The sequence below is a fragment of the Brassica oleracea genome, chromosome C9, assembly GCF_000695525.1.
Source record: "Brassica oleracea var. oleracea cultivar TO1000 chromosome C9, BOL, whole genome shotgun sequence".
Classification (NCBI taxonomy): Eukaryota; Viridiplantae; Streptophyta; class Magnoliopsida; order Brassicales; family Brassicaceae; genus Brassica; species Brassica oleracea.
The window spans coordinates 6866889-6881652 of NC_027756.1; the positions used below are offsets into that span (position 1 = coordinate 6866889).

General features: G+C 35.2%; 2 protein-coding genes across 2 annotated transcripts; both read right to left on the reverse strand.

The window, feature by feature from the left end:
* Positions 1 to 3524: 3524 nt before the first annotated feature.
* LOC106319339 (36.4 kDa proline-rich protein) lies at positions 3525 to 4882 on the reverse strand. The gene is made up of 2 exons (XM_013757631.1): positions 3978 to 4882; positions 3525 to 3801 (listed from the first exon to the last, which is right to left on the reverse strand). The coding sequence occupies exon 1, from the start codon at positions 4851 to 4853 to the stop codon at positions 3999 to 4001; it is 855 nt and encodes a 284-aa protein (XP_013613085.1). The 5' UTR covers positions 4854 to 4882; the 3' UTR covers positions 3525 to 3801; positions 3978 to 3998.
* Positions 4883 to 11855: 6973 nt separating this feature from the next.
* On the reverse strand, positions 11856 to 12929 carry LOC106314222. The gene has a single exon (XM_013752137.1). The coding sequence runs from the start codon at positions 12927 to 12929 to the stop codon at positions 11856 to 11858; it is 1074 nt and encodes a 357-aa protein (XP_013607591.1).
* Between the last annotated feature and the right edge of the window lie 1835 nt (positions 12930 to 14764).

Here is a 14764-nt window from a genome sequence, read left to right on the forward strand (position 1 = left end):
GATTGATGTATTTGTTTTTAATAAGATTGATTTTCAGACTTAATGCATGTGATTTGATGAATTTAATCATGAAAAGCTATTTATATAATTTGATTTTGTGTAAGGTAATGGGAGTTTGTATTAGAAATAAGAGATTGAGATTATAAATTAAGGAATTGTGGTTTTAGAATTTGGGGTTTGGAATGGAAAGAATAGATTGAGGTTAAAGGGAAGATGAGTTTGGGGTTTGGAATATATGAAGTAGAAGACAAGGAAGATGAGGTTTGGGGTTTCAGATATTAGGGATTTAAACATAATCCTCGTAATTTCCTCGTAAAATAACGAGGAAATAACGACGAAATTAAAAACTAAAGAACGCGGGACTCGTTAATTCCACGTAAACAGAAATCGTCGTAAAGACCTCGCAACCGGAAAACGCGGGCCTTGCTATTTCCTCGTAAAATGAAAACACGGGCCTTGTTATTTCCTCCGTAATTTAACGTGGGATTTACGAGGAAACAAAACACGGGCCTTTGTAATTCCTAGTAAATTTACGAGGAAACGAAACACGGGCCTCGCTCATTCCACGTAAGTTTACGAGGAATTTACGACGACTACTAATTTCTTATATATACCCGCGAGCTTCGCCTCCCGTTTCCTCTCCACTTCCTCTCCCTTTCGTAGCTATGGTACTTTCTCTCTCTATTTCCTCTCTAATTTGTTTTGTTTAGGGTAGATTAGGTGGTTAGTATAGGGAATTTAGATAGGTTTACTGATTAGTGTTGATTAGGCGGTTAATGTAGAGAATTTAGCTACATTTATAGAATTTGTTAATCCGGAATGAGAGTCCTTGTTGAGGAACTTGCGACGACAAAATCTCATTCCAGACGAGTCATCATCCCACACACATGCCGAGGCATCCCAAGGCGGTTGTAGAGAGGAGGAGTGATGAATTCTACTGGGCGATGAACGACTCTTAGTTTTTTTTTCGGTTGTTGAATTATAAATTCAAAACTTATTTATATATAAAATATTTTGGTATTGATTTTTTTTAAAAAAATTATTTAAATTATAATTTTAATAATAAATTAAATAATTTTAATTATTTTTAAATTATATTTTTATATTTTGTCAAATATAACGAAGCAAATTTGTAGCTAATTTACGATTTCTTTACGTGGAAACTTAACGAGTATTTTACGAGGAAATGACGAGGAATAATAAATGAGTACTTTACGAGGAAATGCTTTCAAGTATTTACGTGTTTTTTACGAGGAAATACTTTCAAGATATTTACGTGTAATTTACGAGGGGCACCTTTTGAGGTATTTACGAGGAAATGAAGCGACGTCCTTACGTGGTCTTTACGACAAAATATTGTTCTTCGTCTTTACGACGAAATCATTTACTCGCTAAATTACGACGAATTGGCGAGGAAATATGTGTTACGACGAACGTTTAACGACGAAACGTGTTTCCTCGCTAATTCCTCGTAAACCCGATTTTACGAAGAATTAGCGAGGAAAACCGCCGTCGTTAAATTTGTGTTTTCTTGTAGTGTTGAGCGGAAGACATCTAAGAAACTTCTTGACCAGCTTTTTTGTCTTTGTATTTTTCTCGCTACAGTCAGCTGTTCCTGAGCTATTCCACTGATATACGAGCTGAATTCTTCAGCTGGCTCATGTTCTCCGACCCTTCGGTTCTCAAACTTCGATGCAAGGAAGTCCAATTGTGAGCTCTTCACTTTAGTGGTTCCTTTACGCTTCCTTAGCTGTCTCACATCCTTGGATTAACTCAAAGTTTTTCTTGGTGACACTTGCATGTATCACAGACATCACCCTTGAGTTGAACTTCGCCAGCTTCAGCTCCGTCTCCGTTCAGTCTTCTTCAGGTTTGTTGGATTCAACACCGTCTTTTCCCTTGACCTTTGGCTTAGTCCATCCTGAAATGATTGACTTTCATGCCATGGCATCGATACCTCGAATGGTTGACCTCATCATTGACTTACACAGCCTATAGTTGGACGCATCCAAAATCACCCTTGCAGTGGAAACACATTCATGATAGTTTTTCATTTCTTTCCCAAGGTCTCACCTGTTATACAATTGAATGGGTGACCGCTCTGATACCAATTGTAAATGCAAGAACTATAGCAAGAATTGTAACACATAGTACACTAAAAAATATCTTTTCAAAATAGTTTTCTTTAAAAGAAAACTTGCAAATATCTCTTTAAACAGAACCTCAACAAGATCAAGACCCTCTTGACATGCTGCACTAGCCTCACACGTCTTAATATCGAATACAAAACCTTAAAACCTTTCCCTTTAGGCTTTTGTGCTTCATTCACTTACAAGTTTATGAAACTTATACTTATGCCAAGAATACAATTCTAGTGACAACCCTAATACCCAGGTGAAGCATGACTATTTATTCACAATAGTCAATCAGCTAAGTTAGCCTCCAAAGAGATTTTTACAAAAAAGCCAAACATGATAAGTTCCCTAAAACTTCTTCCAAGTCTCTATGAACCTTATACTGTGAGATCATCCTTCTCCAAGATGAATCTCTACACTCTTGCTCTCCAAGTGATATTTGCATTAACTCTCACTTGATCGTCAATCCAGTTTTCAAGTCTTTAGCTCTGTCCTATCTTGATCACTTCACCCGCATACTCGCTATAGTAGGTTGCCGTACTTGCAACTGACACAAGATGTCCACCTGATCTAATTTGCATCTTCAATTCTGCCATTATTGTTTGCTAAGATTTGAAGTGTGATGAAAGAGGAAGTACGTTGCAATGAGAGAAATAAAGGAGACCAACATTCTTATTTACCGGAGTGATTTCATGCGAGCAAGGGGGAAATAGTGGGGTATTAACTGTGACTTACTAGGAGTGGTGCGTCTGAAGCTTTAAAGGACGAACTTAATTAAAGATATGGTGTTGACTTATTAGAGGCATTATAGACAAAGCTTCTAGGAATGGGGTAAAGAAAATGACTTTGAAACGAAGAAGACGAATGTAGAATGATTGGATTGAGTTAGGGCTGTTGTGATCCCATTAGTATAAGAGTCGTTTTGCTCAATTTACCCTTTATACATATACATATCATGACAATAAGGTAGGCTTTTTATCTTCACTATTATTTGGGTTGATTATAGTAACCCTTATGTTTTGAATGATGAGATGTCATTTCATCAAAAAACATAATGTTCTTGAGTGATGAGAATTGAGAAGGCGGAAAGATAAAAGAGAATATATATCTTTACAAAAATTTATATTATCTTTTTTTTTACTCACAAATTCATTCATTAATTAACTATTAATAAAAAAAATAGAACATGTATAATTTACTTTATTTGCATTGACAATTTTTTTACTAGGTTTTTCAGATTAAGAATAATATAAAAAATAAAAATATCTAAGAGATGCATGAGAAAATCTTCTCTCATTTGATTGATCCAACTTACCTTTAGAGAAATGTTTCTACCATTTGTCATTCAGTTAATCGTCAACATTTAAAACTATTACTTTTAGTGTGTAGAAACTCAAGATGGGTTCTACCATGCTCTTACATTCTCTTGTTTCCCTTTTGTTTTACAATACTATTTTCACACACCTCAATTCATTCGTGAAAAATAAATAATTTCAAATCGTACTTTCATACAAGAGAAGAATCATTAATCTAAACCACAACAATACAAGCAGGAGGGATAGATATGTGAAAGAATCAAAGGGAAAGGATTTGACATGATTAATACAGGTGAAAGGAAAAACTAGAGAGCTCTGCCATTGTCTTCTCATTTTTTTCTCCAAGTTATCTGCGTAACCCAAAAACAAAATAAACATGAGTGATGAAATCGTACAATATAATATTATCGTACACAATTGCATGCATATTAATGTACTTCAATAATTGGGTTAAACACGTGTGAGTAATATATAATTTCTTAGTGAAGATGGAAGTTTTAATTAAAGGAAAGAAAAATTAGCATACCCTTTAACTGGACTAAATTTCTCAGATGGAGCAAGTGTAGCCCGGAGGTGGGTTTTTGCCACAGGTAAGAAGAAGCTGAAGAGCAACTGGGACGTACAGCTTAAGGTTAAGAGCTTTAATCTTAAGTGTAGTGCAGAGACAAGCTGCTGCTTCAACTTCAACGAGGCCTTTAAGTAGCGGACAGCATTTGTTAGCTGCTGGGTCTCCAAGCCCTATCTTTACTAAACCTCCCAACAAGTCAACACACGCCCCCAACTTCAGCGTGTCTATTGGACATGTCGCCTTCCCAGTGCCTGATGGAGGCTTATGGCTACCCGGGGGTGGAGGGCAATCTTTTCCTCCTGGAGTAGGAGGGTTTGTCCCCGGAGGAAGAATAGGACCCACAATCGGCAATGGTGGCAGTGGCAATGTGGGTAGCCCTCCCACCGGAGGTATGGGTAGCCCTCCAACCGGAGGTATGGGTAGCCCTCCCACCGGAGGAAGTGGTAGTTCTGGGACGGTCACGGGAGGTACAGGTAGCTTTGGGACGGTGACAGGAGGAACAGGTAGCTTAGGAACTGTCACCGGAGGAACTGGAAGCTTAGGTACGGTCACTGGAGGAACAGGTAGCTTCGGAACTGTCACCGGAGGAACTGGAAGCTTAGGTACGGTCACTGGAGGAACAGGTAGCTTTGGAACTGTCACCGGAGGAACTGGAAGCTTAGGGACAGTCACTGGAGGAACGGGTAGCTTGGGAACAGTTACAGGGGGTTTAATGGAGGGTTTTCCACCCTTCCTGTGGTTGCAGGAGCCACATGAGAAGGATTGTTGGGGAAAGAAGATAATGCAAATGAGAATGAAACAGAGAGAAAGAGATGAGAGTTTGGATGACTCCATGTTGAGAAGAGTGGATGGAGGAAAGATAAGAAAGGTTATATGAATATATAGGGCAAGAATGGAAAGACGGGATCACGTGAACATGGGGGCTACTTCTGCAATAAGAAGAGAAGCCCCAAAATAAGCATGGTTGGCACTTATCATAAGAATACAAATTCTATTCATGACCCATCGCTATATATCATCACATGTCGCCTCTTTTTTTTCACGGCTAATTTATATTGGGTTTACTATAAGTATGTATATATATACATATATACAACCATGGTCTGCTAAAAGTTTAATATATACTAAATTTTTTGATCCATGCACCAGTGCGGATGTTATTAATTTTTAATGTATAATATTTATAATTGCTTTTGTTCAGTATGTGTTTGTATATGTTTGAATTTGTTTTGTTATATTCGCCATGGTATTTAACTTCTGAAGGTTTATTATTTGCTGAACCGTTGTATTGTGTGTATAATATAAACAGATTGTTAATTTCATGTTTTAGTTACACTTTGGAAAGTTTTATTGAGTGTAGAATTTGGTTTTATTGTGTGTATTTTTTTTTTTTTTTGACAACAAAAAATTTACAGACTCATATTGACTCTGTAAACCAAATCGGTAACTCCGCATCCATGTGAACGACGAAAGACGACTGATTCCTAGCACTGCGTGCTAAGCTATCCGCCCGTAGGTTCTCCGTCTGTGGTACATGAACGATGTCTGAGTTGAGAAAACTGATTTTTAAATTGTGTGTATTGTGTGTATACTATAGACAGATTGCGAATAAAACCAAATTCTACACTCAATAAAACTTTCCAAAGTGTAACTAAAACATGAAATTAACAATCTGTCTATTGTGTGTATACTATAGACAGATTGTTAATTTCATGTTTTAGTTACACTTTGGAAAGTTTTATTGAGTGTAGAATTTGGTTTTATTCGCAATCTGTTCGTGCTACTATGAAATTCTGTTTTCAAAACTAAAGTGAAAAATACACAAGTTCATTTCCAATGTGTTCATGGTAGTGTAAATCATAAGCATATCATTATTCAAATATATATGATTTTGATGTTCTATATTCCGATAACTTCATGTATGCGTACCCAGTTTGTCATGTGTGTGTAAATGATTAGTAATCCTTGACACGATGACCGTTTAATTATTTATACGAAATCGTTTTGTTATGTCTCATTTGTTTAAATAAACCAGGATAAATAATTTGGTTATAAGTTTATATTATGTTTCATGTTGATTAATAATTTTAGACTATGCATTAGGTAGAGGACGTTAGGATTAGTTCTAGGGAGTTGTCTAAATATTTAGGAGGTGTTATTGGTTTATATATTTTGATTGATTTAGAAATTCATATAGTATTTATAAATCCATATAAAATATACAAATCCGGAGGTATTCCCTCGGATTTGATTCTTTGTATTTTTAACTAAAAAATAAAAACAAATCCATTCAAATCCATTATAAAATCAAATATATTAGTAAATCCGTACGATTGAATAACACTTGATTTGATATAGAATTTATGAATCATTAAACCAATAACACATGATTTTAATACAGATTTTAAAATCATAGAACCAATAACACTAGATTTAGTTCGGATTTTCAAATCCATTAAAATACAACTACCAATAACCCCTACTAAAGTACTATTAATGAAAATCTAATCTATTATTAAATCCGTATGATTGAATAACACTTGATTTAGATTAGAATTTATAAATCATTAAACAATAACATATGATTTCAATAAGAATTTTAAATTCATAGAACCAATAACACTAGATTTCAATATGAATTTTAAAATCATAGAAGCAATAACACTAGATTTTAAAATCATAGAACCAATAACTAATAACACTTTTTGAGAAACTTATTTGTCAGCAACCAACGCTGATGCTGTAGTTAAAATTTATATAAACCAATAACATTTCCTAATCCAGTAGAACATCAGCATTGGTCGCTGACAAATAAATTTTTCAAAAAGTAAAAAAAATAAAATTTTTAATTATTTTTATTTCTGTCTAAATCATTACACCAATCATTATTGGACGGGTGGAAAAACGTTTCTCACTTTTTGCTTGTGAGTACCTTTATAAAGAGATGTTTCTAGTCGAATGTGTTTCTCTTTCTTACTTTATCCATTTTTTATATTTGTTTGATAGGAAAATACTCTTAGAGGTACCGCCACTACAGATGCTCTTAGGTTTTAGTTTAAAAGGAGTGACATTTTTGTATTCCACATGAAATTGAAGTTAAATCCCTTATATATTAATCTCAAAGCATTACAACAAGAGCATTACAACATGTTTTTGTAACCACGTGTCATCATTGGAATGATTATTAGAATTCTTAAAAAAATAAGTTGGTCCATATAAATATATATTATATTATTATTAAACTAACTATTAAATTTAATAGTAGTGTACAAAAGAATATTCTTAAATCTTTCTTTAAATAAAAGTTGCGGAATTTCCTAATATGATAAACATATATATGACAATTAATGATAATGAATTATACATATTTGATAGCAATTTTTGTATCTTCTATTTTTTTTTAATTTATACTATTAAAAAATTAAACAATCACATTAAGCACATAATTAAAAAAATTAGATTTGTTCTTATATGTTATATTTTAATTTTTTAAAACAACTATAAATTATTAAAAATGGTAAAAATCTCACACAGAAAATTTTGTGATCAATAGCTTATTTGTTTTTTTGTTCAATCAATATACAATAAATCGTATGAATATGAAGTCTCATTAATAAATATTCATATTATATATATTTCATTTAAATTAATTATCTACTATATTAAAATATAAAATGTTAATTTCAAAATTATTGAGATCTTGATATTTTAATTTTGATATTTGTATTGAAAAATCTCACATTAATTTTTTATGTGATTAGCGGTTTAAATTTTTGTTACAGTAAATATACAAATGTCAATAAAATCATATGAGTAGAAAGTGTTAATAATAAATATTTATATTAAAATATACTATATATATATATATATATGTGAATATCACTAAAGTTTAATTATATACCATATAAAGTAAATAAAATGATTGTTTTGATTTATTTATCAAAAAAATGATTGTAAATAAACAAAATGTATTAGTTTCGATTTATGTGTTTACTCTAATGTATATACTTTTATATATATAAATTAATTTTTAAATAGGTGTTTTCTAATATGTTATTTGATCCTCAAAATTCAAGAAATACACTTCTTCAAATCGAAGTGTTTTTTAATATTGGAAGCAATATATATATATATATTATTTCATTCAGATTAAATAATTTAGTCTTCATTTTTATTCCTAAATTTTTTTTAATGAAATATCATAATAATATTCCGATTACTTCCTTTTGAGTTTGTTCTATGAATGAGATATTTGATCATTCGTCTAATATTGTTTTTTCCTTAATACCCTATCTAGCTATTATAATTGTAAGAATGTGAGATTTGAACTATTTATTATAAGTTTTCTGGTTTATCATTTAATAAATCAAAAAGTTACTAGTTAATATAATAGTTTACATGCATATACTAGAATGATAAACTATTATATATATTTTTATTGGTATACTCTAAGTAACTAAACCTCAGAAGCGTAGGTTAATAAAATAAATAATTTGTTTTATTGTTTTAGAATTAGATGATTTTTAGACCAAACTGGTGAATATATACTAGACAAATATTTATATTTCACTTATATTCTATAACAGTTTAATATATTAGATTTGAACACAAACCTATGAATACAATTTGCCGGTGATTTTCTTCAAAATTTTGATTCTTAGATATGTAGCTCGGGTGAAACTAATTTTTACAGATATCCATCTTTTTAAATTGACATTTATGTAATTCATCAAATTCACATAATAAGTTATAAGAAAAAGAAACAAAACTCATATCAGTGAAACAGAAACGAGAATGATAGCACAATTTTATAGAGGTAAAAAATGAAATCACTTACGTAAAGTCAATAGTAGACAAATCGAGAACATAAAACTTAATCCCCTTTCATTATTTTACAATCGATCTTGCATATCTGGTTTTGGTGATTTTTTTCAGCCGCAAAACTTAATTTTCTTTTGTGCATATGAAGTCTTTTAAATAATTAAAGTGAGATTTAATACGTTAACTTTTCAACAACGATAATACATTTAAGAGAACAATATTTGTATTCGTCATTTTGTAATTGATAAAAATTGTAGTTTTGCAAAATGATAAAACCATTTAATGAAAAAAAATAGTATAAAAAACGCATCACGCATGTGCGCGGATTATCATCTAGTTCACAATGTACTTTTTTTTTAATAGATAAGATATATATATTCGTTTATGTAAACTCCATTCTACAAGCTTAGTTCCATCTTATACTTCTTTTCATATGTGCTTTGCGTGGGATAAACATTGAATATACAAATTACTTTTACATACAATTATTTATTATGCGTTCTTGTTTATATTATAAATAATAATATAATAAATATATATTGAATAATTAATAATTCAACAACAATTACGTATATACTTAAACTGGCACGATCACATAAATTAAAACAATCATTTGTTTATTTACAATAATTTTATGATAAATTAATCCAAACAATCACTTATATCTATTTGTATGGTATATAATTAAATTCAATTGATACTATCATATATATGTAATACATAATTTTTTTTAATATGACTATATATTTAATGAAGCTTTCATACTCTTACGGTTTCGGTTTCATGATTATTTGTATCTTCTTAATTATAACAAACATTTTTTTTTTTACTTGGCTTTCATATTAAAGACTAAAAGAAATAAAGAGATACATCCTAAAGCGGCTTTAGTGTTAGGTCTATGGGTCATGCCCAGTGATAAACAGAACACACATATTTTAGAACTAAGTTGGATTGCTGAAGGTAAAGAGGAGGCCCATTAGCCATTCAGTTGAGGAAGAATCGATCACTTTCTATGAGCGGAGAAACCATAGTTGAGACATCGCCGATGAAGCTCGACCATTTGTTTCTCTGAATGTCTGGATCCTGTTGCGTATATGCCTGTCAAGCAAGGAGATCAGCGTATCTGAGAGCGGAAAGTTTGTTGATGGAGTCTTGTGTTTCTCTCATTCCACAACCAGTAGGTTGTAGCTTGGAAGGCGAGGATAGTTAAACGTCTCAAGTCTTTGTTACCACCGAGCGATTGAAGTTGATTGATTGTGGAGTCCCAATCAGTTGAAGGTTGAAGCTGACATCTATTCGCCACCGCGAACCACACCAAGCGACTATAAGCGCAATCAAAGAAGAGATGATTCCTTGACTCCACCCCAGAATTACACAGCAGGCAAACCGGATCAACACCCAACAAGCCCCATCTCAACAATCTATCCTTCATAGGGCATCTGTCTAGGTGCACTAACCAAGTCAAGAAGCTCTGTCGTGGGATCCCGTAAGGGCACCACACCACCGAAGCCCATGGGACCATTTGCTTAGGTCCAATTGTGTAAGTGTAAATGTCTCCAGTGCTAAACCTGTCTCCCATTTTCCCATTCACTTCCCAATCATACGAGTCATCATCTGATGATAAGATGACCGTTGTGAGATGAATCTGTAGAGCTAACTGCTGCTCTGTTCTTGCAGGTGGGAGATTCCAATGATCATTGTCAAACAGGGAAGACACAGTTGCATCTTTCGGGATTCCCAATCTTCGAGTAGAGGCGTTAAGGTAGTTCGTGAGGTTACCAAAGGGGGACCAGTTGTCATACCAGAAACGAGTGCTTTGTCCATTACCCAGGCGACGCTTAATGAGTGGAAAGACCAGATCACGACATTTAATCAGCTTGTTTGCGAGCCATGAGTTAGTAGGGCTTGTGTTGATGGTCCAGTAGTTAGAAAGAGAACCTTTGAGGATCACTTCCTTGTACCAGCACACCCAAACCGAGTCAGGCCTGAAGAAGAGGAGCCAGATAAGTTTTAAGATGCACGCTCTATTCCATGAGTAAAGATCTTTCACACCTAGACCTCCCTGCTCCTTAACCCTCTCCACAATATTAGAATAATTCTCTCTATTAAGTTGTTTTAAGGTTTTTTTTAAGCATTTCAACTTCCAACACAGCGACGCTAGGTTGACACAAAAACTTCCGGCTTCAAACCATGCTTCACGAACCACCTCAGTAAAGCTCGGATGTTTGGTTAGATAGTTTTGGAACTTGTAAGGCTGGGTACCGGCTTTAGGAAGTTGGAAGGCTAGGTCGATGAGACAAGGAGAGTGGTCAGAGGTTTCGGTAGGGAGGAAAGTAGCAGTGGCATGAGGAAAAGCAGTAATGACATTGTTATTTATGAGACATCTATCAAGCTTCTTTGCAACTGGGGTTGAGGGTTGCTTATTGGACCAAGTATGAGTCGCTCCTTGGTACCGAAGATGAAAGACACCTAGCTGGAGCAAACAGTCCCGAAATTCATAAATATTGGCCATGCTAGAATTTTCATTGAAAGCAGAGTGCTCGGATCGATGAAGAATCTGATTAAAATCTCCACCAAGGAGCCAAGTCTTTGTGCCAAGATCAAGGGAAGAATGAAGGCTTAGCAGTTCCACCCATAGATCAGTTCTTTCCTCACTCAAGTTGGATGCATAAACAGTCGTGAAGAGAAAGGAAGCACAAGCAGGGAGGGTGATCTCACAAGTGATCATCTGGCGAGATTGAGTAACGACACGCAGCTTGACAGGATCCTTCCAGATAAGTACTATTCTTCCATCCTTATCAGATAAATGGTTTGATTGATAGTGCCATCCTCTACATAGAGTAGGCATCAGCTGTACCAACGAAAGTTCCTTAATATGTGTTTCCAAAATTGCTCCGAGTATAGGTTTATGGCTATTGAGCCAATTAATAAAGGTCTGATGCTTGCTCGGGTCATTTAGACCGCGAACGTTCCAAAAAAAAAGTTTACAACTCATCAGGAAGAAAAAAGGTTGTCTCAAGCAGGCTGGAGATGAGGACTAGTAGTGAGGACTGAAAACGGGATAAAAGAGTTGGGGTTGAAGTTTGGAGTGTCTGATATGAAAGCGCCTAAACCTTCATGAAGGAAAGGAGAGATATGGGTCTGGTTAGAGGTTTTGGTGGAGTCAATGGAGTTTTGAGGTGGGGAAAGTGAAGGAGAAGAACAGGTTCTTTTCAGGGAAGGTTTACGTGGCTTGTCAGAAGGACTTTGAGGGAGAGAATGGATTTTAGTAGGGTCTTTAACAGGCTTGGAAACGGATATGGGAGTCAGGAATGTTGGTGGGGGAGGTACAAAAGAGCTTTTTGAGGTTGAGTTTTTTTTAGGAGTAGAGGAACAAGACGCATCTTTAGAAGCGGAAGCAGGAACTTGCTGCTTCTTGGCTACGTAGTGCTTAGTTTGGGATGGTTCAGAGGGCTTTTTGGCTGGAGTTGCTAATCCTTTTCCTTTTTGTTTGTTTGCAGTCGGAACTGGTGCTGGTGGGACCTTGAGACAGTTACGAACAACATGACCCAGTTCTTGACAATGAGAGCAGGTAGCAGGCAACCACGGGTAATCAACCTGAACCTCCACCACCTCTCCACTTTGACGTGAGAATTCAACGACTTTAGGAAGTTGCTTAGTGAGATCGACCTCTACCTTGACGTGGGAGAGTGTAAGGCTGACCAGATTCAAGGTAAAATCATCTGTCTCTCTTGGATCCCCAACTAGTCCTGCAACTAGACTGAGTCCTTGCTGGTGTCGTAAGTCGAGGGGAACCCCAGTTAGATGAGCCCAGATTTTGATCGAACTAAGAATAGGAGTAGTTGAAGAATGACTAGCTGCCCATTGTGCTGTATGAAACATAGAATCACCAATGTACCAAATATATTTTTCCAGAATATTTTGGCGCAGGTAATCACTGGTGATGCGGACAATGGCTGAATGGTTTAAGGGGTTGTTGTGGATCTCTAGTCTTTTCCCTTTGCCCCACATATGGTTGAGAACACTCTGAATCTGATGGAAAGGTGGAGATCTTCCATTAAAATAGCAGACAATGAAATCCTTATGCATTTCTGCCCCTTTCTGAAAGACAGAGTCATGAATCATTACACGAGGACGACCGTTATCTGCAATGGTTACAAGAGCCAATCTAGTGAGAGATTTATATCCTTTAACACGAAGTTGTTCAGCAAGAGTCGGGATAAGGGGGGAGGGTGATGAAAGGTTTGGTTAGGGGGCGGAGAGGCGGCTTGGGTCTTAGGCAATGGTGGAAGGGAGGAAGGGTTTGAGTTTGGGTCATGGACAGTGGGGAGTATTCTGATACCTACAGAGGCACCATTAGTTATCAGTGGGGAAGAACTTCCCGGTGGAAGAACAGTAAAGGTCTCAACTGCTGTTCCCACACCGGAGCCAGTAGGAGAGACAGTTGTTTCAGCTTCAGAGGTAGTTGTTGGGTTAGGGTTTCCTGTAGCGGGAACATATCCAGATTGGATCTGAGAGCCAGAGGCAAAGAAGTTTATGGATTGCTCAGTTCCAAGCACAAGAACTGGAGAGGCTAGTGGAGAAGACTGAGTCATAGTGACATCAGTAGTTGAGGGTGAGGAGCGACGAGAGGCACATGTAGGTTTGGAAGCGGCTGCCGATAAGGGAGGGAATTGGATGGGGGAGAGTGGAGGGTTCTGGTCTGGAGGGTCAGGAGGGGGGGGCTGGGGGAGGGAGGAGAGCTTCACCTGAGGCAGGTGACGACGGTTCGAAGGCGGAAGATCAGCTAGGAATGGTCCAACGAGACTGCATTGGGAAGTGTGTCAGAGAGAAACTGACTTTTGTAACAAACATTTTATAACAATTTTTTTAAACAGTGATAAACAGAACGAAGTAAACTCAAAATAAGCATAAAACTATAAACACTGATAACTGTTAAATATGGGTCTGACAATATCGATAACTCCAAGCTTGTCAACGAATAAGAATCGGTTTCGCAGTCTCATGCCTATGTCATAGAACTTTAAAATGTGTAAAGAACAGTTTTTTTTTTCTGCACCAAACTCTTATATTAAACTAAAATCTGGTGGACGAATACATCCAGAGGTAAACTTCACAGCAAGACGAAATCAAAAACTATTACAACAAAAGATAAAAGCGTTAAAAGGGCGAAAATACCCATAGACATATTTCACTTGAGACTCTAAAACTGATGTTCCTAAGAATATACTAAGATCGAGATATGGACTGACAAAAAATACCTAAAGATTGGGTTTTGTTGACGGTTGGTGAACATCAACACTGGTGATACATTGGCTTAAGACAAGTTAAATTATCGTTTTAACATATAACTAATATAAAAAGCTGCAGAAATCATAATTTTTAGGAATGTAGGAATAGTGAAAAGCCAATACCAAAAATCATAAACTCAGTCTCTTACTTCTTTCCATATTAAATTACGAAACCAATAACAAACAACATATACTTCGCCCAAAATATAATAGAGGTAAGGACGACAGATGAAATACAGCAAGACAGACACGTGAAATTTGGGATGCGTTTTTGTTTTTTGGTGCTTTGTTGTGTAGTTTCATGAAAGAAAATTTACATGTGTGCCTGGACCATTTAATCTTTTTCTTTATAACTTTCTTACTTTCTTACCTTTTTATCGTTTATTTTACAAAGGAGTCCGACGACGAACTAAGAATTTGATATACAAGTACCAGTTCATATAATTTATGTATCAATCTATATCACAGTACACCGTAAGGTTAATAATCTAGATAACAGTGAAGCTTTTTTTGGTAAAAAATAACAGTGAAGCTTTATTAAATCATGTTAGCAAATAGTAATCATTTTTGTTAAAAAAACACTAGTTTTGTCAATTACATACACAAAAATTTAAGTTGAAGTAGGGAAATGTC

Excerpts from the sequence above, each read along its gene's own strand:
- LOC106319339 (XM_013757631.1), bottom strand. The coding sequence starts at position 4,853 with ATGGAGTCATCCAAACTCTCATCTCTTTCTCTCTGTTTCATTCTCATT.
- LOC106314222 (XM_013752137.1), bottom strand. The coding sequence starts at position 12,929 with ATGCATAAGGATTTCATTGTCTGCTATTTTAATGGAAGATCTCCACCT.